Source organism: Neofelis nebulosa, chromosome 2, assembly GCF_028018385.1.
Source record: "Neofelis nebulosa isolate mNeoNeb1 chromosome 2, mNeoNeb1.pri, whole genome shotgun sequence".
In the NCBI taxonomy this organism is placed as follows: Eukaryota; Metazoa; Chordata; class Mammalia; order Carnivora; family Felidae; genus Neofelis; species Neofelis nebulosa.
The window spans coordinates 51,428,379-51,455,300 of record NC_080783.1 but is presented as its reverse complement, the minus strand read 5'-3'; the positions used below and the strand labels follow the sequence as shown (position 1 = coordinate 51,455,300).

The 26,922-nt window shown below is 36.8% G+C and overlaps 1 protein-coding gene across 2 annotated transcripts in view; it reads left to right on the top strand.

The window, feature by feature from the left end:
- The first annotated feature begins 807 nt into the window (after positions 1–807).
- DNAJC10 (DnaJ heat shock protein family (Hsp40) member C10) overlaps positions 808–26,922 on the top strand; it is a 53,257-nt gene continuing 27,142 nt past the window's right edge. The window contains exons 1-10 of one of the 2 annotated variants that reach the window (XM_058712174.1): positions 808–1,262; positions 2,740–3,088; positions 4,527–4,692; positions 6,287–6,337; positions 19,512–19,594; positions 19,890–20,021; positions 20,410–20,503; positions 21,548–21,625; positions 25,103–25,146; positions 26,051–26,188. In XM_058712174.1, coding sequence (XP_058568157.1) covers positions 2,885–3,088; positions 4,527–4,692; positions 6,287–6,337; positions 19,512–19,594; positions 19,890–20,021; positions 20,410–20,503; positions 21,548–21,625; positions 25,103–25,146; positions 26,051–26,188 — 990 coding nt within the window. In that variant the 5' untranslated portion in view covers positions 808–1,262; positions 2,740–2,884. The other variant, XM_058712175.1, reaches the window with a different exon arrangement.

The following is a 26,922-nucleotide window of genomic DNA, read 5'->3' as shown; positions in this document are numbered from 1 at the left end:
CTTTGGAGTCAAGCTGCTTAAGTGTGAATCCCAGGTCTATCACATATTTACCTGTTTCCTTAATTGTGAAATGGATATAATTATAGTCAAAATAATATAAGAATATTTGGAGGACTGAATTAATACGTGTATACTTAGACTAGTTCCTACCACATATTTACTATTACATTAGGCTCTTCTAATATTTCTGCCTTTGTTCACCTCCTTCCTTCTCTTTCTTGCAATGTATTAGTTCAGCTATGGATCCCATTCAGTCAGTTTTTTATAAGCTTACATTTGATTTACTACCCATGAAATTGTTACCAATTGCAACGTATTTCATATTAGGGTTAATGTCTTAAGCAGGCATCCTCACAATGTTTTTTTTCTTTTGATGGTTGCAAATGTAGCTACTTCCACTGTTCTGTGTTCCACAGATCAAAACTGAAGTTTTTGTACCAAACCACTTAAATGTAAAGGTGAGAGAGGGAAGTATGGATAACTCCCCAGTTTCTAGCGTGAATGACTAGGAAACCAAACAATACTGTAGAATGCTCAAATGTTTGTTCTAACACACACACAAATATTTTTATTTCTCCCAAGTTTCCTACTGACTCTTCAGCCCGCTAGATAAAGCTCCCCTTTATCCACAAAATTTCCCCTCTCTGCCACACCCACCCACCAACCAGAAAAACGCTCTATAGCTCTAATTTCCCTTTAAGAATATGGCCACACGGAAATTGCACGCCTAAACCCGCCTCCCAGGTTTCCCTGTCACCATAGCAACGGGAGAAGGAAGGGGCGGGCTCCCCCAACCTACCTTCCGGCCTGCGGCGTGCGCCAGCTGGTTTAATGCGGGGGCGCGGGCTTCTGGGGTTGAACAGGTTTTTCAGCTCCGGGTTGGACCCGGAGCCGGACCCGGATTCAACGCTGATGGCCACGTCAACCTAAAGCTAAACCGCCCTCCCCACCCAGCTGCCGCCGCGCCCGCCGAGTTGCTGCGGGTGTTCCCAGGCCGCGTCCTCTCCGCCTTTCCCACAGTGCCCCGCGCCAGGCCCCGCCCCGGTTCGCCGTGGGGACCGGGGCGCGAGGAGCCGACTGGAACTGCAGCGCTCGTTGCTGCCGGTGCGGCTCGTCCTCCCCCATCCCGAGCGCGGCGGCCCGGCGGTCGGAGAGTGCGCGCTTTGTTAACGCGCGCACAGCTTGCGCTCGGCCGGGTGGGGTCCGCCGCCGGGAATTGAGGATGGGGGAGTAGCTGCAGGAGGCGACCCCGCTACACTGAGGTGGGCATGGGCCGGGGCCCGGGGCTCTGTAGGAGCCGGCGGCGGCCTGGGCCCTCCTGGAAGGGAGAGCGCAATGCCTGTGCACCTCAGTCTCCCCTCCCTTCCTCTCTGCCCCTGCGACGGGTTTTGTGTTCTCGCTCCCCATCTTTTTCTGATTATCTACATCATCACCCTTCTGACCTCGTCTCCCCACGTCTTGCTACAGTTTCTCTCACTTAAGCCTCAGTCACTCAGTCTCTTTTCACCCTAACCCGGCCGGAGACTTCACACACCAGCAGCACTTCTTGGTCTCTTTCACGGGACTTCCCCAACTTTCCCCTCTCCCCGCATCCTATTCTGGGGTGATGGCAGCCAGAAATCCTTCATACTGCCTTTACCTGCAGCTTCCACCTGTCCCCGAAGCTTGGCGGAGATCAAGTCAACCACACCCACGCTGACTGAGAACGACCGCTAGCAACACCACTTGTCCCATAGTGGTATTGGAGAATATGTTCTCTATTTTCCTCTAGTTTTTTAGTCTGATACTTGTTACTCGCCATCACTATGCTTTACAAAGTTATGTTTTGGTTGCATGAAACAAGTTAGAAATGAGCCAAAGACCGTTCGCAGGTAAGGAGAAGATTTAGACATTTAGGATTAAATGAAGAAAGGAGAAACAATGCTAAGAAGGTTAGATTTGCAAAGTGTTTTGGTATCTTTTGTGATCTGATGAAGTGGAGATTATTGACCCTACACAGGTGAGCATGTTAAAGTAACTGATTCCTTCTCCTTTTCTGTTCCCTTTTCATTTTTATTTATCTTAGATGTAAACTTTGCGATAAAATTACACTGTTAACTTGTAGTTATTATTCGACTATTTATATAAAGTAGTCCCTAGTTACATGTAGTGTAAGGACCTTTTGAGAAAATTCGGAACAAACCGGGCATACTAAGTATGTTGTCTAACAATGTAAATTCACTGCCCTTGTTGGAAGAGGTGTATGAAAAATACTCTTTGAAAGGACCCTTCCTTCCTTCTAGTCCTTCCAAAGGATATTTTCTACAAGTGAAATCTGATTAAAATGAAAACGATGTAGTCTTACAGTGGTAAAAGAAGTGGCCAAAAAGGAAGTGGTTTTACAAAAGAGCTGTGCTTAATTAAGCTAGATGGAAAAGGAAGGAAACGTTTTTTTCCCAGACTTGTGTTCTGGTGCTGATCAGAGCAAATCATTGAATTTGTTTTCAAAGTGTTCTAGCTAGCTACAACCGCACACTACCCTTTACACTTACCTCCTATCTTGAGTGGTTTCACAAATCTGGCTACCTGGATATGGAAGCAGTGAAGGGGCCCCCAAAGAATAGAGCCTGGGCACTCACCCTGATTTGCCATCAAATGGAGCTTGTATTACTGGCCATGTTATTTAACAGCGTTATTGCTGGGTTTTTTTGTTTGTTTGTTTTTTAATGTATTTTTAACTACCTTGTTTCCTCTCTTTAGATTGACATTTTGGGAGGAAATTTCATGATGCTTGATTCGCCCTGGGAGTAATGTGAACAGAAGTTCTCAAACCTGCATATTCTATCAGTTGGAACCAGCGTGTATCTTAATGTTCACTTAAATCAGAACTTGTGTAAGAAAAAGAATGGGAGTCTGGTTAAATAAAAATGACTACGTCAGAGACTTGAAAAGGGTCATTCTGTGTTTTCTAATAGTGTATATGGCCGTTTTAGTGGGCACAGATCAGGATTTTTACAGTTTACTTGGAGTATCCAAAACTGCAAGCAGTAGAGAAATAAGACAAGCTTTTAAGAAATTGGCGTTGAAGCTACATCCTGATAAAAACCCGGTAGGTAGTTTTCTCTTTAAATACATCTGATTAATGTATTTCAGTGAAGTTTTGATACATAGTTAAATTTTAAGTGCTCAAAATGCTTAAAAACAATCACATGTCAAAAGTCACAATTTAGCTTCTGTACTAAAAAACAGAAGCAGCAAAATATTCTGGTTGAGAACAGTGTGAAAGAATATTGATATCAAAAATGCAATTCCCTGTTAATTTGAAAACTGAGTTGTACCAGTTCCATTACAGATGTTAATTCCAAAACCAACGATAATGTCTATGGGGTCGTTGAAGTAGTTTTCTCAGTAAAGTAAGTTAAGAACAAGTATTTTATAACTGTAATAGGAAAATTACTCCCTTAGAACTTGGAAGTTTCTTGCTAAAAATGGCAGTAATAACTCATAATAACATGCTTCAACTTGTACTGTTTTCTCCATGCACAAATCCCACACCAGAGTCAGAAATTATTACAAATGAAAACTTAAGAGCAGCCAAATCCAGGTAATTCCAGGCATAAATATTTGATTATGTATTCAATTACGTCATCTTTCAAAACTAATTTAGTTTTAATACTTATGGTATTTTTTATAATGTATCTAATTATTTTAATGAGATTTAACTCCTCAAGGATTTGAAAGGTATGGTTTATAATTTTCTGTTTTCTATATAAAATGCCTAAAAGGGTTATTTTATTTTGATTGCATAAAGTTCAGCAGTAGAATCAATATTTCACTAAAACTTGTTGGTTGGTTATCTTTCCCTGGAGATTTACCTTCTATTATATTTAGAATTTTTATTTTTTCATATTTTTCTTTAAAATTTCAGAAATATGATTTTTAAGTTTCCATATGAAAGATAGTAAACCTTTTACACCTAATTATTATTTAGATGAAAGCATTCTTCAAAAACCAGTTCTGTGAAAGAGTAACGAATGAGGAACATTTCCAATCCAGTTTTGAGTTTTACTCTGATACTAGTCTCATTTAATCATTTGATGGATTGGGGGACATTTCTGTTTGTTTGTTTTGGTTAATATGTTGATTTTGCCTCAAATAGAAAAATTACCTACAAATTTCTTTGTAATTGTCTTGGGATAAAAAATAATATTTACAAAATTAAAGGTTTCAAGGTTTTATTAGTTTTTCTCAATTACATTTCATCTAAGGAATGACTTATATTGTAGGGCCATATCTTTCAGCTTTTTGAGGCCTCAATTCTCATTTCTCTGTTCTTTTCTTATTCTTTTTTTTTTTTTTGGAAGATTATAGTTCTTCAAAATACTTTCTAATTTCAATCCATAATAACCCATTTCATACTGTATTCTTCCTCCTTATTTTGATGTCTGTTCTCCCAGAAATTTCAAGGTTAAATTAAAACTTCATAGAGGTTTTGGAGATACTTGATCACATATCTGAAACAACTATTATGTCTAATATTTTAATAGAATAACCCAAACGCACATAGTGATTTTTTAAAAATAAATAGAGCATATGAAGTACTCAAAGATGAAGATCTGCGGAAAAAGTATGACAAATACGGAGAAAAGGGACTTGCAGATAATCAAGAAGGTGGCCAATATGAAAGCTGGAATTATTATCGTTATGATTTTGGTAAGGTGATATGATACCCTGTGAAATCTTGTTTTTTATTTGAGTAAATTTAGAAAATTAATTTTGTTTCACCACTTAACATAGGCAGTTAATATGTGTCACCTTGACTCTGTTTAATGTAACATGGGAGCTGCGTTCAAAAGGAAAGTCAGGTGGTATGTAGATCTTGTCTGCACAGATGTGAAGGTATTTTGGTTATGATCTTGTTAGATACTTTTAAAATAAGGATTGTAGTTTAATTAAAAAAAGAATATTTGCAGTAGATGTTAAATCCTAAAGCCTTTTGGTATTTTTAAAGCATCATATTTTCCAAGAAAATCTAAAGTTTCCTTTAATAGTGGTCAGTTCAGTAGAAATGCCATCCTTCTCTTGTGGAATCCTTATTAATAATAGGATTGACGTGTTGACAGGAATAAGAAATGAGGGAAGTGTGGAGGGAGGAAGCAAGTTAAAGAAATCAAGGGCAGGTAAAGTAAACACAGGTATCCAGCAAGGCTAGAGGGAGCATTTGCTTACCCGGTATTTCTCTTCATTATTGATTAGCCTCAAATGCACACTAAGAACTGAGGTATGCTTTTATATTAGACTACATAAAATATTTTAAATTCATATCTGGAGTATTTGTTTCTCAAGACTGCCTTTTTTTTTTCCTTCAAAATAGTATTTTCTAATATATCACTGCAGCTCAGTAGTATATATCTGATATCAGTAGTCTACATTTCATGGGCTAAAATCTGGCCAGCCACCTGTTCTTGTAAGGTTTTAATTAATCATAGAATTATGAGAATATGATAATTAGAATAAAATTATGCTCATTTATTTGCATATTATCTGTGGCTTCTTTCACTTCAGGGGCAAAATTGAATAGTTGTGACAGAAACCATGTGTCCCACAAGGCCTATTTAACTGGCCTCTGCAGAATAAGTTTACTGACACCTGGTTTATATCCATCACTAGTATTATTTTGGTATCTTATATAGAAACAAATTTTCTCACACTGGTTTTAATTACGATAAGTAAAATTTGTATTAATTAAGTTGGTCTTTGTCTCTATAAACATTCTAATAAGACTTTTAACAGTAGGAAATACTTTAGTGATACTATTTATTTAAAAAAAAACATAATCAGAAAAGGAAGTGACGTCTCTAGTTAACAGTAAGGTATCAGTGTCAATTTCCTAGATTTTGTTAAAACTACATAAGTCATCATTAGGGGAAGCTGAGTGAAGGGAACATGTAAGTCTATGCTATTTTTACTACTTCCTGGTAGTCTATAATTATTGCAAAATTAAAAATTAAAAAATAATAGAAATTTTCTGTGGAGATGAAATTGTGGGTATTGGGAACCCACAAACATAGCTGCAACAGTCCATATCGGGAAACTAATTTTTTGTTTTTTATCATTCTTTAGATGCATTACCAGTGGTATTATTTACTCTTGGTCTTTCTGTTTATTGCACTTTCTTCAACTTTGACATTTAGTATAGTAATCTAATTTTTTTGGTGTTTAAAACAAGACCTAAGTAATCTGTTTCTATGTGGTAATTTATTTTTATGATAAACTGTTAATTTTATAATGTTTGCTTTTAAATTAGGTATTTATGATGATGATCCTGAAATCATAACATTGGATAGAAGAGAGTTTGGTAAGTTTGTGGGCATATGATTTTCTAAAATTGGTCCAAGACCAGTCTCTTACCTAAAACTCTTGAGGACAGATATATTTGAAATTTAGAAAATTTTTTGATTGCAGCAAGATAATGTGGTATTGTTAACTTTTTAAATATAATAGTTTTACTAGCAAAAATAGGTTTATTCAGGAATAGCAGAAAATTATAATTCAGGACACACAAGCTATGGCAAAACCAAAGGCCAGTCTAGCAAATAAAAGTAATGTTCTTTTATGGAGGAGGAGGAGGAAGTTCAGAGGGGTTGTTTTGAATGAAAGTCTATTAGAAAAGCAGGAATTCAAAGTGATGACAGTTTCTCATTAGCTGATTTGCAGGGGTAGTCAATTTCTTATAAAAATTCAGTGTACATCTTTTCCTGTTCTGACCTATAATTGATCATTTTTTCCTTTGATAATTCTTGTGTTAGGGTCTGCAGTTGATAGTTTTTCCTGTAATTGACATTGAGTCATGTGATTTCCACCTTTTCACTTTCCCAGTCCACTTTAGTGAGGTTTTCCTGTATTAATTTTTACATTTCCCCTTTTTGATCAAGATCTTTTTCTGAAAGTATACCTAATCAAGAGTCAGTTATTTCATATTTAATGGTTTTGTTCCTCAATCCCAAGAAGGATCTTTCAGGAAGGTACATAGCAGTTAGAAGCCACTTATGGCCTCATTTCATTAATGAGGAAGGCGAGAAAAGAGAACTCTCATGCACTTCTCGTGTATAGTTCATATTTATAAAGATCGTAAACATTGGAGATCATTTCTTTATTGGGTACATGATTGTTACAAAAGATTGGCAGACAACAAAATACAACACTTAAGATATATGCAAAACAAGAAGTAACAAAATTCTTGGTTCTAAACCAAGACCCGAGATCTGAAAGTAGCTAACTGAAAATATTTATTGGCATTTACTCCAACTTCAGGGAGAAAAGTTCTCCCTGCAGAGTTATGGATGCCTTCTGGAAGTCCCACTTAAAGTGGCCATGAAAGCAAAACGGTGAATACTGCAAAAGCACACTGAACTAACCAAGTGCATTTGGGAGGATACTGTGCAAGTATAAACATGAAGTAATAGCTAATCAACTTCTTGCAAAAAATAACAGAACCTCAAAAAAAAATAGCAAAACCTCAAAGATGTATTAAAACAGTATTGTTATCTCAAAACAACTGTTTGGAAACAAATGTTACCTAATAATACAGCCTGTAAGGTTGCAAATTGAGAGGCCATGAATTTAGATAAGAGTTTTAGAGTCAGATAATAAATGAAAGAAAGACTTGTGGATTCCAAAGCTTCTAATCCTTCAGAAAAAGCAGCTAAAGAATTAATGTGATCACAGAATCATGATGAGGGTGTTTCTGAAAGGCCATAATCAGAAGAAGAGATTTCCCCCTTTTTGCAGAGGTTTGGGAAATGCAGGCAGTCTTCCCTTCTCTCTCACATACAAAGAGAAAAAAGGGAAGTTGGGTGTCCAAAAGCGAGGGACTTCATCAGGTTTTGTTTTGTTTTTTAAGTCCTAAAAGCTGTGCTTGGTGTTTCCAAATAATAGAGTCAGGTTTGTCTTTTTTTTTTTTTTTTTTTTTTTTTTGGTAAAGCATATAGAGGTTGAGCTATAAGAGAGAAGTTTGGACTCCAGTTTCAACATTGGCTAGTCAGTCCAAGAAAACGTTGTAATTAAATATTAGTTTTAGATTTGAGGGAAGTCAGGATGCAATGAAGCCTCCCAGAATCCAAATGTAGCCCTTATTCTGAAATCAGGTTTTGTTCCCTGGTTTTGTTTGTCTACACCCTAAGTGTAGAACCTAAGTTTGAGCAAACTGCATTTTTTCTTTGGAGACTTTATGTCCAAGTCCAAAAGTTTTAAGGGGTAGGTATTGTCTTCCTGTGAAGAGGTTTGAGAAGGGCAGCAGAGAAGCAAATGTAACAAAGTAGAACCTGAGAAAACTATGTCATCCAAATCAGCTTTTAAGGTTTGGAAAAAATGAGAAGGACTCTCTGTGACACCTTAGAGCATTATTGTTCAGGTATATTTCTGTTCTTCCAGAATACAAACAAAAATAAATTGGCTAGCCTTACCAACTGGAATACTAAAAGTGTACTATATAGATAGTAGTGAAAAATTTGCTTGTGTGGGAATAGATATCTGTAGCCTATGGGGGTTAGGAACAACAGGGTGCCAAGTGATAAAAATGTTATTTATTGCTTGGAGGTCCTGAACAAACCTCCTTTCTTGGCCATTTAGTTTTCTCATAGGTAAAATAAGGATGTCATGGGCACTAGTGCAGGGAATAATGAGACCCTGAGCCTTGTAATCTTCTGTGTGGGCTGGATGCCTTGAAGGACTTCTTTAAGGTATTCATTAATTCTGGGGAGGGGGTTGAGGGATCTGTTTGAATCTTGATGGGAGATGCACTGTAGATTGTGCCAGTATCAGTGGAAGATCTTGCACATAAAGAGGATGATAGCCGATCCAATAGGAACAAATGATCATTGTCCCCAGGCTCCGCTGTGTTACCATCAGATATAATAAAAGATGTTGAAGGGTCGTTTAACTTACCTGGTTGGGTATTTTAATTACCAATCTCAAATTGTAAAATTATTTCCCCCTTTTGGGAGAAAGGAATTCTGGCATAATATTTTCTAAGAAATCTCAGCCTGATAACTGAATGGGGTGGCAGAACTAAGGAGAAAAAAGTGTGTACTCCTTAAAGGGCCTAGACAAAAGGGGATAGGATGATAGGAACCTGCAGAGGTTGATTCAAGACCCCCACTGTTTGAACTGTTTTAGTATGCTGAAGCAGGTCTATTTCATAGCAGTGAGATGGAGCTTCCAGACTGTAGCTCTGGTGTCAAGGACAGAGAGAAATGCATTCCCAATCTGGAGAGTGATTTCCCCAACCTGATGAAGTGGGAAGATTGGGAAGACCACTTGTAGTTCCTTGGAGTCCCATCATTGGGAATTAGGAGGACATTGGAAAGGCTGGCTAGAAGGCTGAAGATGTCTGAAGCAGTTAAGAGGGTAACAATCTTTTTTCCAATGTCCTGGCTCTTTGCAGTAATAGAAAGTAGGAGGTTTTTGGTTTTGCTTAGGGGCTTTCATTTGCTGGAGTTGAAAATTAAGAATTTTAGCAGTCTTTCAGGTAATTCGTCTAGGGTGCAAGCAGGCTGGTTTGCCAAATTAAATTAAATCTAGAGTGGACATAGTTTCACATTCATCTTGGTTCTTTTAATTAAAAGAGAAAGACCCCAGTTCAGCCTGCTAATAAACATAAAGTTAAATGCTACCTGTGTGGATTCAACATCTACAGCAAGATCAGAATTTTCTTTAAAGACAGTTTGAATGATTGTAATAGTCATGAATAGATTCATCAGGCTTTTGTGCAAGCCTAAATTTAGTTCCAATCAACAGGCCTAGGAAAGGCCACTGTAATTTCTCCGTGGAGGTTTCCAGCCAAGTGTTCTGATGTCTTGCCAAAAGTTAGGGATCTGTTTGTGTGATTGAATCCCTTTCAGGATGTTTCCACCGGGCTAGTTTCTCCACTCCTTGGCCTGGCCCAGTTCATCTACAAGCATGTAGACTAACTGATATATATCTGAGAAACCAGGTTGGTAAGTTTGAATAACTCTGCTAAAATCTTCAGCAAATCTGTGGGGGTCCTCAGTCACTTTAGGAAACTCTTTAACTATGGCTTGTGAATTCAGCCTTAGTCCAGGGAACAGAAGAAATTTGGGGGTTATTTGGATCCTCAGAAGTCTCTAATGGGGCAGGTTTTAAAAGATTTAGGAGAGGAGAGAGCTGGGAGAGATTCTGAGGAAGAGAAGTTCAGTGAGAGAATTTGAATGAGGAAACCAAGGGTATAGAAGAGGTGAGGCGTGAGGGAGGATGATGGCAATGGAGTTGGGCCTGAGCAGGAGGGGGGCTGCCAGGAGTCTTGAGACCAGATGGGTTGGGGAAGGGAGGCCTTGGAAGCCTTTTTGTCTTTTTTTAGTTGTTTGCCTCAGTCAGTGTAGAAATTATATTTTATAGAGGCAATTTTAGGTTCCTGATAACGTTTGGATGCTTCCAAATGCCAATCCATGTAGACATCTCATTCAGTTTTGACAGTTGTAGAGCCATGTCTATCCAATTTAGTTTTGTGAAAAGTTGGTTTAAGGAAATCAAAAGTTCACTGTAATGGCCACTGAAGTTCTAAATTATGTTTAGTTAAGTGGGTCCATTTAGTTAGAAATAGGCATGAGGAAGGACCGTAGTTTTAAACATAAAACCAGCTGGGGTCCTAGAAGTGGAGGTGCCCTAGAAAAACATTTTGATGACTGGGATCCCATTTCTTAGAGGTTTTTTTTCTAAGGCAAAAAGAAAAATTCCAATAGATACAGCCTGATTCCATAAGGAATCAGACTGAAGACCAGCACAGTTCCAACAGGAACAGTCCAGTTCCAGAAAAGAGGTGACCGAAGGCTAGCACTTTCCCAACAAAAACAGTTTCTATAGAAATGGTGTGTCACAAAAAGGAGTTGAGCCAAAGGTCGACACAGTTCCAACAGGAGCAGTCTGGTTCTAAAAAGGAGTTGGACCAAAGGCCAAACAAGTACTCTTAAGGACAAAGCCTTGAAACAAATCCTGAATAAAGCTTGGAGAGCTTAGAACACAGAGAACAGAACTTGAAATCCAGGAAAAAAGTTAACCTCAAACTCCAGGTTTGTAAGGAAGCAGTATGCTCAGTTGGCTCTGTGGATACCTGCGCTTGTTTGCTCACCAGTCTCCTGGTTGTTGGGGGTCCTGTCTGGATCCCATGGCTGATCACCAAGTAATAATAATGTAACATTAAAATAGTTGTTTTACTAGCAAAAGAATGGGTTTATTGAGGAATAGCAGAGAACTGCATTTTGGGATATGCAAGCTAGGGCAAGATTGTAGGCAAGGTCCAATAAACAAAGGAGAAGAACGTTATTTTATGGAGAAGGAGGAAGTTGGGAGGGGTTCTGAATGAAAATCCATTGGGAGGAAAGCAAGAGTTCAGGGTAATGACAGTTTCTCGCGGGCTGATATGTAGAAGTAGTCAATTTCTTATAGGAAATTCAAATACATCTTTTCTTGTTGAGGCCTATAATTGATGATTCTTTTCTGTTGATGATGATTCTGTTGGGGTCTGTAATGGACAATTCTTCCTGTAATTGATGCTGAGAGGTATGGCTCCTCATTCTAGTCTCTGACTCTAGTGAAGTTACCCTTTAATAATTTTCACAGTATAGGGGCACCTGGGTGGCTTAGTCAGTTAAGCGTCCCACTTCAGTTCAGGTCATGATCTCGCGGTTTGTGGATTCTGAGCTGATAGCTGAGCCTGCCTCAGATCCTGTGTCTCCCTGTCTCTCTGCCTGTCCCCTACTCGCACTGTCTCAGAAATGAATACATGTTAAAACAGATTTTTAATTTTTTTAAATAATAATTTTCACAGTATACACCATGTATCAAATAATGTTCTTTGCAGAATGTGGGGCAGTATACTTTTTTAAGACAGTGTTTTAATTTATTAGAGAGAGAGAGAGAGAGAGAGGGACGTGCACATGCAGAGAAGGAGCAGAGAGAGAGAGGGAGAGAGAGAATCCCAAGCAGGCCACTTGCTGTCAGCACAGAGCGTGACACAGGGCTCCATATCAGAAACGTGAGATCATGACCTGAGCTGAGATAAAGAGTTAGATGCTTAACCGACTCAGCCACCTAGGCATTCTTAAAACGTTATAATTTCTGCCAAGAAATGCATAAGTATGTATACTAAAAAAAAAAAAAAAAAAAGTAAAAGTAATACATAGCCCCAGATCAGGTCAGGACAGGTTTGGAAGCCCGGGGAGCTTACTGCGAACTTGCAAACTTCCAGTTTGGGAGCTTTTGGATTGCAGAGTTAGGGGTAACTTTGTGGTTATTTTGGAAGCAGATTTCTTTTGACTTTGATTTATGTGAAAATGGATATAAAAATACAGTTCTGTTGCAGTTTTCCATTGCATTTTAGAAAATTTTAAATACTGGATTAGTCTTACACTTTTCAGAGTTTGTACAAGTATAATGAAATAGGTTTACTCTTTTCTATTTTGATCAGTATATTTTATTTCAAATTTCAATTGTTTTGCTCTATTATAATCTCTAATTTAGAAATGAAAAATAGCATCTAGCTGCAATAAATGTATATGTATGTTTCTTACATACATCATTATAAAAATATATATTATAGTTACTTGATTTTGAACAGTTTCTTCTGACCAAGAATTTTATTCTTATTTTTTACATCCTGTCGGTAAGCTCCAGCCTACACAGAGCTATCTAGTACATCACTTTGTCCATAGACTCAACACATGAATGCTTGTTCAAGTTCTGAGTGGAGTGAATAGAAAACGTACCTTCCATCCAAAGGAGATTGAAGAAACTTTGATTATTTTAGATTGTTGGTAGACAGAACTGATGGTATGAGCTGCATGTAGTTGTAGGAACCTATTGCCTTCCTGTATGGTTATTATTATCGCTCGTCTGTTAGTCTGCCAGTGAGTGTTTTGTGGAACAGTGGGGCAGAAAACTGGATTTGGAGATATAGTTGGAGGCACTGAACAGAACTTGCAAGCTAATGAGCCCACCCAGGAAGGGGAGACTTCCCTGATGTACACTGTATATGGGTTCAAACTTTTTTCAGTGTGTCACTATGGAACAGTTAAGAATTGCTAATATTTCATATAGAACCCCAAGGAGTAGTTAAAAATACAAAACCTTAGAGGTAAGTTTTCAAAAGCAATAAATAATACTGATAGGTTCAGTGTATAGTTGTTGCCATTGCATCTCATGTCTGATACTACTTTGTGTGTTACTGGGGTGAGACTAGCTGGTCCTGAGTGAAGTTTTAGTTGAAGAAGCTGAGGTGAGGTGGCAAGAGAGTAGTATCAATTTGTACTTGTATAAATATCACATTAGCCTTCTTGGTTGTGGGTCTCTTTCTATTACCAGTTATTTCTATTCGTTTGGGTTACTCAGGCTTGTCTTTTGTATAAGTAATCACACGTATAATTACAAAGATATTTTAAAGTTATGTATGTTCTCTCTCTTGAGAGGAGTTACGCTATCTTCTAGGGTGAGGTCACTAACAATCTCAGATCAGCTTTATCCAAGCAGGGACTGCGATCGAAAAGCTGAGCTTTTTGGACTTTGAGAGGACTGGTCACTTTCCAGTTCATCTTTATTCACAGGACCCTTTCTTCTATGTGTCCACTCCCATTTTTGTCCCTCTAGCCTCCTGAATGTATTGAAAACTCTGCTCAGTATCTTGCCTATCAACTACCTTTTCTAACATTGGCTCTGTGATTTCCACCTGCTCCCATACTTTGGCCCCCCAATTCTTTACTACATTGGTAATTCTCTGATGCTTTCAACAGAAATCTTTTATATTTTGTCCAATTTTGCAGTTGTATTGGGAGAGTTAGTCCAAATTACATAGTTCACTTTTATCAGGAGTGAACTCCAGAATGCTTAACTATAGTACAGAAGAGAAAATGTGTTTAATAAATTCACTTTGAAAGCTTTAAAAATGTTATTCTTCCCCTTGAACATGGTGCATATTATCTTTTTACATGTCACAGAAGAATATGATATCTGTCATGATAAGCAGGTTCTAGACAGTATCTGCAGGAGCAGAGGACATCTTGCACTTACACTAGTCATTCTGAGTAGTGCCTACACAGTATAGGCATCCTTTTGAAGAAATGCTTAAGAAATGACAGAGGAGCTCACAGCGCCTCTGCCTCTTTTTTCCTTTTTCTTCTTTTTTTACATCCCCATCATTTCCTAATAAAGAGAAATCTAGGATTTTGTTCAATTAACGTTTGTCAGAAAACTTTTCTTTGGAGAGTAGTTAGTGTTATTTTCAGGGTCTTCTTATCATGAACCAGACATACTTAACACTAGTTAACACAAGGTATAAGGGCATCTAGCAAAACTTTCCATTCAGTGTGTTGGAAATGATGCAAAGCACAGCCCATAAAGGGTGAATTTCTGAATATTCTGGGCCTTGTTTGCTAGAGTAGGTGCAATAACTGGATCCTTAGTTAGGTTTTGAAGAATCTCAGGAATGTGGGCTAGATTGGATTGCTTCTCATCGACGTAGGCTTTTTTTTTTTTTTGGAACCCTTTTCCTTGGACCAAGAATGATGAAATTCTAGCATTGGAAACAATTACACAAACTTCCTTTAACTAATATACTACATTTTCTACCTTTTTCCCATAATATATCAGGGAGTGAATTATTCCTCAGTCAATAAAATGAATCAATGAAAAATTAAATATCCTCTAAAAGGCTTCATTCTGAGGGACAAAAATTGTGGCAAAGTTTTTTTTTAAAGTGTAGTGTCATAGAGCTGTTGTTGTTTCAAAAGAGTGCTGTCTGCCAGCAGGTCCTGTGCTGCCTCTTTCTGAGTTATTACAACAAAGTCCTGTCAACTAATATGTGGTCATATTAGAATGTTTTGTAGATAAGTAGAAGAGAATGATATTAAAATACTGCTATAATTAGTGAGCAAAAGTTCCTATTCCAGGCAATTAATATTTATCATATTTAATCCTCACAACAGTCCTCGATATTACTAGTTTTATTTTCATAAATTACAAACTGCATTTCAGGAAGAAAACATATGCTTAAGTTCAGCTAATAGGTATTTGTGGTATATTTTATTTTAATCATCTATGTTGATTGTTTATCCTTGAGGTGCTCCTTTGTGATGGAGAATTATACATCCCACTCTGTAGAAGTCAGGCGTGACTGTATGACTTGCTTTGGCTGATGAAATGTGAACAGAAGTAATGGATGTCACTTCTGGCCAGAAGTTTTTTTTGTTTAATTTTTTTTAACGTTTATTTTTGAGACAGAGAAAGACAGAGCATGAACGGGGGAGGGTCAGAGAGAGGGAGACACAGAATCTGAAACAGGCTCCAGGCTCTGAGCTGTCAGCACAGAGCCCGACGCGGGGCTCGAACTCACGGACCGCGAGATCATGACCTGAGCCGAAGTCGGCCGCTTAACCGACTGAGCCACCCAGGTGCCCCCGGGGCAGAAGCTTTAAAAGCTAGCATGTGTTCACCATTTTGCTCTGTCATGAGAAATAAGAATGTTCAAAATAGAGCCTTCTCCCTGCCAGGGGTCAGCGGTGAAATGATTTGGAAGAGCGTTGCAGCCAACTTAGTATAAGATTGTGATAGATGGTAGAATAAACCTTTATTGTCAGCCCATGACATAATTGGAATCATCTGTTTTCTGTAGCTTAACCTTTCCTGACTGACACAGTACAAGACAGGACATGCGCTCAAATTCATGTCAAAGCCCATGCTTATGCTACTCTTTTTTTTTGTTGTTGTTTTTTAAGGGAAATAAACCTATTAGCCTAAGAGTTATTCATCAATGTTTTCTTATTGACCTATACCCTATACTTTAGTTTTCTCTTACTTTGTAATTTATGCTTTTCACTCTTAGATCTATCTCTGTTATCTCTTCTCTTTGTGACCTCATCCTATTTTGACATTTTTCTTGGCCACAAAGTTATTAGCTGTGTCACATTTTAAAATATACTTGTTTTATTCTATGTTGCTGGGTTTTGGAAAAACATCCCATTGAGCTTTAATAACATGGCATTAAGAATATTTTTAATCTTAGTCAACAACAGTGGGAACCGAGCAAACATGATAGAAGTGCTCTATGAAAACGAAGTACCAAATAGACATTTTTTCCCTCTGAACAAGGTTTTGTGTCAAATGCCATTCAGATTTGTTATATGTCATATTTTTATTGAAGACTTATAACAGTCCTATTTTGTCTAATCATTATTTTTTCATACATAAATACCCACCTCATTAGTTATTTATAGCTAATGAAATAATCCCATTTCTGTTAAAGTTTGCACTAAGTTTATTTAAATTTCACCTAAATTATTACCAGTTGGGGGCCTAAGTCAGGGTGGCAATTATTTCAACCACTTAGAGTGGTCTGTTGGTCATACTTTCTAAACATTGCCACGGAACAACTTATCCTAAATTACACACTTTACCTGTAATATACAGATTAACTTTTTTTTCCATAGATCCATGTGTCTTACAATTGAAGGTAAACATTGAATCTTGCACGTCTCTATCTAACCTAAATTAGTTATGCATATTTAAAATAGTATGTTTGAGGGGCGCCTGGGTGGCTCAGTCACTTAGGCATCTGACTTTGGCTCAGGTCATAATCTTGCGGTCTCTGAGTTCAAGCCCTAGCATGGGGCTCTGCTGACAACTCAGAGCCTGGAGCCTGCTTTGGATTCTGTGTCTCCCTCTCTCTCTGCCCCTCCTGCACTCACATTCTGTGTCTCTCTCAAAAATAAATAGTAAAATAATAATAAATAAAATGGTATGTTTATTTTGGTATCTTACTATAATTACATAATTTATGAAACTTACTTAAAATTACTAATAACTGATTTTGATAATGGAATTATACAGAAACACTTATACCAAAAGCAAATTGTCTTTGCCTTTTTACCTTGAATGTTAGAGTGCATCCTTACAGGGTTAAAAAAGTTTTTGTTTATTTTTTGAGTATAGTTGACACAGAGTGTTACATTAGTTTCAGGTATACAACAAAGTGATTGAACAACTCTGTATGATGCTGCTCTCACCACAAGTGTAGCTACCATCTGTCACTGTGTAACTCTATTACAACACTGTTGACTATATTCTCTACAACTGTCTTTTATTCCTGTGACTTATTCCATAACTGGGAGCCTGTATCTCCCACTTCCCTTCACCCATTTTGCCCTTTGCTCACACCTTCCTTCCCACTGGAAACCATCTGTTTATACTTATATGTCTGATTCTGCTGTTTGTTTATTCATTTGTTTTGTTTTTTAGATTTCACATAAAAGTGAAATCCTATGGTGTTTGTTTTTCTGACTTATTACAGTTAGCGTAATACCCCCTAGGTTCATCCATATTGTCATAAATGGCAGGATTTCCTTTATAATGTTTATTTTTGAGAACGAGACAAAGTGAGCAGGGGAGGGGCGGAGAGAGAGGGAGACACAGAATCCAAAGCAGGCTCCAGGCTCTGAGCCAACAGCACAGAGCCCAGTGCGGGTCTTGAACTCACGGACTGCAAGATCACGACCTGAGCCGAAGTAGGATGCTTGACTGAGCCACTCAGGCGCCCCCATGTACACCACATTTTTAAATCCATTAATCTGTCAATGGATACTTGGGCTGCTTCCACATCTTGGCTGTTACAAATAATGCTGCAATAACCAAAAAGATGCATGTTATCTTTCAAATAAGTGTGTTTGTTTTCTTTAGGTAAATACCCAGTAGTGAAATTACCAGATCATATGGTACTTGTGTTTTTAATTTTTTGAGGATCCTCTCTGCACCAATTTACATTCTCATCAACAGTCCACCAGTGTTCCTTTTTTTCCATGTCCTTACCAACATTTGTTATTTTTTGTCTTCTTGATTCTAGCTGTTCTGACAGGTGTAAAGTGATATCTTATAATGGTTTTGATTTGCTTTTCTCTGATGATTAGTGATTTTCATATGGCTAATGGCCATCTGTCTGTCTTCTTTGGAAAAACATCTGTTCAGATTCTCTGCACATTTTTAATCAGATTGTGTGCTTTTTTGGTGTTGAGTTGGATAAGCTTTTTATATATTGTAGATATTAATCCCTTATCAGATATATCATTTGTGAGTATCTCCTCCCATTCAGGAGGTTGCTTCTTTTGTTGATGGTTTCTTTGCTATGCAAAAGCTTTTTATTCGGATGTAATCCCAGTCGTTTATTTTTGCTTTTGTTTCGTTGGCTTTAGGAGACATATGTAGAACAATGTTGCTACAGCCAGTGTCCAAAGAAATTACTGCCTGTGTTCTCTAAGAGTTTGCATCGGTCATTTTATAGATTATAATGCATAATGTGTTGTTGGCTGGATATCATGTGGTATTCAGATCCATTAGCTTAACAAATACATACTTGTTTTAAATTGTTAAAAACCTTGATCTAATACTTTTTAATAATACAGTTTTCCAAGATAAATGACGTAAGGGCAAAGTTTAAATTTAATCCCCACAGTCCTACTATATTGTGTAGTTCTCATCTTTCATCCCCTCAGAATTTGAAGTAGCTGTTGGAATTGACTGACACAGGTATTTAAGCTGTGCTGCAGATAGTAGATGAACTTCAGTCCCCATCTCTCACTGTTTCTCTTCTTCATCTCTCTCATCCACACAAACTCCTGGATGAGGTTTGGCTGCTGATGCCTTGTGCCACCTCTTTTCACAGTTTCATGGTGACAAGTGTCCTGAAGCTCAGGGTTGCTCTTTATTCAAGTATGTGCTTAAAAGGTTTTTTTTTTTTTTAAGGTATTGTCAGTTTGATAGCTGATATACAGCCGACCCTTGAACAATGAGGAGGTTGGGGGAACTGAGCCCCCTGCCTCTGCAGTTGAAAATCCAGATGGGGCGCCTGGGGGGCTCAGTCGGTTAAGCGGCCGACTTCAGCTCAGGTCATGATCTCACGGTCCGTGAGTTCGAGCCCTGCGTCGGGCTCTGGGCTGATGGCTCAGAGCCTGGAGCCTGCTTCCGATTCTGTGTCTCCCTCTCTCTCTGCCCCTCCCCCGTTCATGCTCTGTCTCTCTCTGTCTCAAAAATAAATAAAACGTTAAAAAAAAAAAAAATTTTTTAAAAAAAGAAAATCCAAATAAAACTTTTGACTCTCCCAAAAGTTATTAATAGATTTCTGTTGATAGAAGCCTTACCAATAACATAACAGTTAACATATATTTTTCATATATGTTATGTACTGTATATTTATAGCAAATGAGAATAAATTGTTAAAATCATAAGAGCAAATACATTTACAGTACTATACTGTATCAGAAAAATACACATATAAGTGGACTACACAGTTCAGATCCATGTTGGTCAGGGGTCAACTGTAGTCTGTTCTCTTTTTATAGAAAAACTTGTATAGAAAATGACAAAGGCAGTATGAAAGATATAGGCCTGCCTTCTTCATTCTGATCTTAACAAAACTTTAAAGTATGTAGAAACCTTTAATAAATAATTCTAAGTTGTTTTGGTTTTATATACTTTAGATGCTGCTGTTAATTCTGGAGAACTGTGGTTTGTGAACTTTTACTCCCCAGGATGTTCACACTGCCATGATTTAGCTCCCACAGTATGTATTTTTTACATCCTGATTATTAAAGTTTTATTACTTCTAATCTGTTGAGTGCTTTTTTAATGTATGAGGATTTTTTTCTATTAATAGTAATGATAACTATCAATTGTCAAATACTGCATACTTGTATGATTTTAAAATACTAATAATACATAATAAATAAATAAGTAAGTAAATAAATAAATAAATAAATAAATAAAAATACTCTCCTTTGATAATGTGTAGCTTGGAGAGTGTTCAAGCAAAGACAGATTATCTTATCAGAGAAATACTTGTTCATTTTTTCTCATAGTGGAGAGACTTTGCTAAAGAAGTAGATGGATTACTTCGAATCGGTGCTGTTAACTGTGGCGATGATAGAATGCTTTGCCGAATGAAAGGAGTCAACAGTTATCCCAGCCTCTTCATGTTTAGGTCTGGAATGGTAAGGGGTAAAGTTGGCATTTTTTCATTTGGAACCTTAATGATAAAAATAATAGTGAAAAACCAATATGTCGTTTTGTAGAATGTTTTGGTTTTTAAATCCTATTTTAGGTGCCATCTACCTAGGCTCTAGTCATAGTAAACATTTTGGATTATGTTATGAATACATTCAATGCCATTACTTTGACCTTTTTTACTTCAAAATTAAATGTTTGCCATCAGTTTCTGTCTTAACACAATTTAACCATTATAAATGTTGTACTCTTGAGACAGAGTGCTTATTGTATACAAAATAATGTACAATTAAAAGTATTCAGTAATACTTTCAGTGAATTTTTAAAAGAAATAGTAAAAGATGCTTCTCTTTTTACAAAAAAAATAAATAATAGGCCGCAGTGAAATATCATGGTGACAGATCAAAGGAAAGTTTGGTGAATTTTGCCATGCAGCATGTTAGAAGCACAGTGACAGAATTATGGACAGGTAATTTTATTTTCTTCATTTGTTTTATTTTCAAGGATACTTTGAAAATGGTATTTTAAGTTTTCTCCAGTAACAGGGTTAACATTTTGGTCATATTGAAATTTTAAAGTATCTTTTCCATGTTTTTTAGAAGGGAATTTTGTTATTTAATCTGACCTCTGCTAAATAATTGGCATTTAACAAATGAATCTTATCTGTATAGAACAAACAGTTAAGATGTGGGAAATGAATATGATGTGATGTGAGGTGAAACAACTTTCAAAGTAGAACTGAATGTCTAGTTAACGAAGTGTTTTATTGTTCTCGTAAGTGTACTGCATCAGGCCATCACTTCCTCCTGCCCAGCCAGTGTAATTTGAAAGTTTAAAAACTCTGACTTCTAATCTTAGACTTCTGATGCATCAAGTGACTTTAGGTGGATTATTTAACTACTCTGTGGTACCCATGAAATGGTAGTATTCACATCTAGTAAGGTGTTCGTGTCATTCATTAAATACAAGTTACGTCTCGGAAACCGTGTTAAATGTTAGAGCTGCAGTAATAAAATATATAATCCCTGCTTCAAGGGCCTCATTATTTTAGCAAGTAAGGCATGAGTAAAACCATTAAAATGCAATGTAGTAACTACTATGATAGAGGCAATCTTAGAGAAACATGAAGAACATAAAAACTCAGATGTGGAAAAGAGGAAGGGTTAGAAAAGACTTCTTGAATGAAGTCAGACCCAACCTGCCATGGAAATGAAGCCTTTAAAGATCACTGTGAACTTGGTAAACTGGCAGTGCTTCATCATGAATCTGACAAAAAGACGGGCAGTGAGTGGAGTGGCCTGGGGGGAGACATGGCTAGCTGAATGGGCAGACAAAGCTCAGACCACAGGGGCCTTGGTTGCCACTCTTAGTTTCTTTCTTAATGAAATGATGAATTTAGATTTTATGTGATGAAAACAATGGAGAGTTAGTATAGGAATTTGACATGCTTCAAGAGGATTTTTATGAATTCCAGAATTCAAAAAATAGGTAATTTGCTTTATTTTCTTTTAAGGAAATTTTGTTAACTCCATAGAAACTGCTTTTGCTGCTGGTGTTGGCTGGCTGATCACTTTTTGTTCCAAAGGAGGAGGTAATTTTACTTGTTACTTTGTTATGTTGAAGAAATCATAACACTTAATTTTTAGGTGGCAATATTTTTTTCTTCAGTTTTATTGAGATATAATTGCCTTATAACATTGTGTAACTTACGGGTATACAACCTATTGATATACTACGTATATTGCAAAATGATTACCACCATAGCATTAGCTAACATCCCCAACCTGTCACATAAGGACAATTTCTGTTTCATGGTAAGAACATTTAAAATCTACTTTCTTAGCAATTTTTGAGTGTATAATATAGTAGTATTAGTTATAATCACGATGCTCTACATCACGTTCCCAGAACTTGTTAATCTTATAACAGGAAGCTTGTACCCTTTGACTAGGTGTCAGTCTTAAGTATGCTACCATAATTGATTATTCAGTACTTCAAACTATAATATATATCTGAGCATAATTTTTTATTTAATGAATATCTACCTTTTTTTGTTATTTTACACTTGTTATACAATTATTAATTTGTTAAAGTTTCATTTATAACTTTGTTTGGTGGACAAGTTTTCCAGCTTAATTACATTCATTATAATTATACCTTCAGATAGCCACAGATGTGTTTGGCAGTTTGCAAAAATGATTAGTCGTTGGGGCGCCTGGGTGGCTCAGTTGATTAACCTTCCATCTTCAGCTCAGCTCATGATCTTGTAGTTCGTGAATTCAAGCCCTGCATCGGGGCCCTGTTCTGACAGTGTGGAGCCTGCTTTGGGTCCTCTGTCTCCCTTTCTGTCTGCCCCTCCCCCACTTGTAGTTGTTGACAGATGTAACCCTCCCCAAATAATAATTTTTTGGTATTATGGACTTTTCTTCAGACTTAACATATAAAAAACGTATGTATGTTTGCCTTATAAAATTATACTTGAAGATGATAACTTTCCATTTCTAGGAACCTTTCCACCAGTAAATTAACTTGAAAATTCAGTACCCCATGTACCAAACCACAAACTCCATTCAAACAATGAGATTGGCCCAGTGTTACAAAATTCATTAACATGTTTTTATACGTTTAATCCTAACATGGGTCTTTAACCCAAACTTTACCTACCAGCTTTATACTGTTCTGTTGCAAATGAATTGCCTTGCAGCTAAAATGAATCACTCACCCTATCCTGTAAGACCCATGTTAAGAAGGTATTGCCTTCAAGCAAAAATAACCCTTAGTCTAACAGTGAGGGATTTTGTTCCATTTTGGCCTAATGCAGAAATTTCTGTTCATTCCACATATTAAGAAAACTTAAACTTTCTGATATTCTTTTACTTTTCATCCCAGGTAAATTGATTTTACGTGTCTTTATAGGCTCTGTGGTGCTACAGTTTCCTTCTAAATCTGTCTCATTGTATCCCAATATTCATTTTTTTTAAAACGTTTTTATTTATTTTTGAGACAGAGAGAGACAGAGCATGAATGGGGGAGGGTCACAGAGAGAGGGAGACACAGAATCTGAAACAGGCTCCAGGCTCTGAGCTGTCAGCACAGAGCCCGACGCAGGGCTCGAACTCACGGACTGTGAGATCATGACCTGAGCCGAAGTCAACCAACCGAGCCACCCAGGCGCCCCCCAATATTCATATTTTTAAGAGCTTCCGTGAAAATGAAGAAGAAGTTATTTTAAGATTGTATAATATTTTAGGAAGGAAAGCTTCTATATTCCTTTTGTGAGATTAGCATTATCCTGATACCAAAACCAAAAGACCCTACAGAAAAAGAGAACTACAGGCCAATCTCTCTGATAAACATAGATGCAAAAATCTTCAACAAAATATTAGCAAATCGAGTCCAACAGTACACTAAAAAAAAAAAAAAACATTCACCATGATCAAGTGGGATTTATTCCTGGGGTGCAAGAATGGTTCAACATTAGCAAATCAATCAGTGTGATACATTACATCAGCAAGAGAAAAGATAAAGATATGATCATTTCAGTAGGTACATAAAAAGCATTTCACAAAGTACAACATCCATTCATGATAAAAACTCTCAACAAAGTAGGTTTAGAAGGAACATACCTTAACATAATAAAGGTCATATACAAAAAACCTACAACTAACATCACACTCAATGATGACAAACTGAGAGCTTTTCCTCTAAGATCAGGGACAAGACAAGGATGTCCCCTCACCACTTTTATTCAACATACTAGTAGAAGTCATAGCCACAGCAGTCAGACAAGAAAAAGAGATGAAAGGCATCCACATCGGTAAGAAAGAAGTAAAACTTTCACTGTTTGCAGATGATATGATACTATATATAGAAAACCCTAAAGACTCTACCAAAAAACTATTAGAACTGATCAACAAATTCAGTAAGTCACAGGATACAAAATTATTATACAGAAATCTGTTGCATTTTTATACACTAATAATGAAGCCACAGGAAGAGAAATTAAGAATTTAGAATTGCACCAAAAAAAAAAAACCTAAGAATAATCTCAACTAAGGAGGAGGGAACTAAGTTTAGTTCCCTCAACTAAGGGAAGACCTGTACTCTGAAAACTATAAAACACTGATGAAAGAAACTGAAGATGATACAAGCAAATGGAAAGATATTCCATGCACATGGATTATAAGAACAAATGTTGTTAAAATCTCCTATGCTATCCAAATCAATCTGAAAATTTAATGCCATCCCTCTCAAAATACCAACAGCATTTTTCACAGAAGTAGAACACATAATCCTAAAGTTTGTATGGAACCACAAAAGACCCCAAATAGCCAAAGCAATATTGAAAAAGAGCAAAACTGGAGGTATCACAATCCCAGATTTCAGGATATACTGCAAAGCTGTAATAATCAGAACAATGTAGTATTGGCGCCAAAAAAGACACATAGGTCAATGGAACAGAATAGAGAACCCAGAAATAAACCCATGCTTATATGCTCAGTCTGTGACAAAGGAGGCAAGAATATACATGGGAAAAAGACAGTCCCTTCAACAAATAGTGTTGAGAAAACAACCACTTTAGTACACCATGATAAACACTAATTGTTTAATCCCTATATTGTACACCTGAAATTAACACTGTGTGTTAACTACTGTAATTAAAATTAAATAAATAAAAGACTGTTATATTTTAAAGGTTCTTTATATGTTTTTATCATATAGATTTGTGACGTTTTCGTTCCCCAAAATCATGAGATCTCTTCGATAAAGGGGATTGTTGATAGGAGCAGATTTGAGAGTAAGATCCAAAAGCGATTCTCTTTAACTAGAAACCTTAGGAAATTAACAGGAGAGAATGGAAAAATGTGTGAGAGTGCATATGCACATGTGTGCTTGTGTGTGTGTATATGCACATGTGTAGTATGAAACTTAGTAAATGGGTCATTCTTACCATTGGAGTCCAGTCAGTTGCCTTAGAATCAACATGGTAGTTTGTGGGAGGAAAGTCAAAAGGAAGTATAGACTTAATAAAGCTAAAATTATGTCGTAATTTTTTTTTCCTCCCTAGATTGTTTAACTTCACAGACACGACTCAGGCTCAGTGGCATGTTGGTAAGCATCAGCTGTTTTGCAAAACTATATGGCCATGTTAAGAAAGACATTTAAAAATTGATTCCAAATATTTCTTTGTAGTTGCTTGAACATTTAACTCACTTATTTATAAATTTTGTTTTTTTTTTTTTTTTTTTTTTTTTTTAATTTTTTTTTTTTTCAACGTTTTTTATTTATTTTTGGGACAGAGAGAGACAGAGCGTGAACGGGGGGGGGGCAGAGAGAGAGGGAGACATAGAATCGGAAACAGGCTCTAGGCTCCGAGCCATCAGCCCAGAGCCCGACGCGGGGCTCAAACTCGCGGACCGCGAGATCGTGACCTGGCTGAAGTCGGACGCTTAACCGACTGCGCCACCCAGGCGCCCCATAAATTTTGTTTTTTGATAAGTGTATTCATAGCTATAAAACTTCCTAACTAGAATTTTGGTGCTTTTATTCACTTTGAATATTCTGTAATTTAGTTATGAATTCTTCTTTAAACAAAGGAGTTTATATTTAGTGTTCGTATCATCTCCAAATTGTATTTTGTACTGTTATGTTTTGTTATTTTGTTGCATATTTAGCTCTCATCATGCTATGGTTGAGGACATAATATGTGTGTTGTTGATACTGTAACACTACTGAAGTTCCCTTTGCTGCCTGGGAGTTTGTCAGTTAGGAAATTTGTGAAAGATCTATGTGTGCTCGATATGTTTTCTGTGTCTATTAGGTATAATTTTTTTTATCTACTAGACCAACTTTATTAATCATGTTACTCCAATCTGCATCATTTATATTCCAAGTAAACTTTTTTAAAAGTTTTAAATTTACAGTACAAAAGTTGGGGCTTTCTGAATAAAGCTAAATCCCTCGAACTTTCTCTTTTACTTACACGCGACCTATTTTTTGTTGCTTTGCATTGTAGGATGGTCTTGTTAACATAGGATGGATGGACTGTGCCACCCAGGACAACCTTTGTAAAAGTTTGGATATTACGACAAGTACTACTGCCTATTTTCCTCCTGGCGCCACATTAAATAACAAAGAGAAGAGCAGTGTTTTGGTATGAATTACTTTAATTTCTTTACATATAGGTGAGCACACACATTCAAACATAATACACCATTTTGTAAACAAGGAAACAAGTCCATTTATAATGTTTAATTATTTAGAACAAATATTTAACTTTTGGGATTCTGTTTAATGGTAAAGTCTACTTATAAGGATTATTTTTTACAATGGTATCAACCATTAAAATTTACAGCCCAAAAGTGTGGAAAACATTCTTAGGTTGTATGAATTTTCATTGGTTTTCATTTAAGTGTGTATTTTCTAATGTTAAAATATAGATCATTTGTAGGTTTGGCTCAGAGTCAGTATCTGTTTTTTTTAAAGTACCCTGTTAGATTTTCTGGTATATACTTAGTTTGGAGATCACCAGTATGGTTCACCTCCCTAATTTTATGAATGAGGAGACCAAGGTTCAAGCTAGTTATCAAGAAGCTGAGATAAATAATGGGATATTGGATAGATCCCTAAAGAACCTCAAAAGAAAATAATAAAAGACAAACTTTCATAAGTTTATGTCTCTGTATTTTAATTCTGCTTTTTTGATGTTGACAAAAATAACATATTCATTACTGAAATTCATTAATGGGTATAGACATGTATACAGGCTGGGCACCTGGCTGGCTCAGTCAGTGGAGCATGTGACTCTTGATCTCAGGGCTGTGACTTCAAGCCCTACGTTGCATGTAGAAATTACTTAAAAATAATATCTTTAAAAAAAAAATGTAT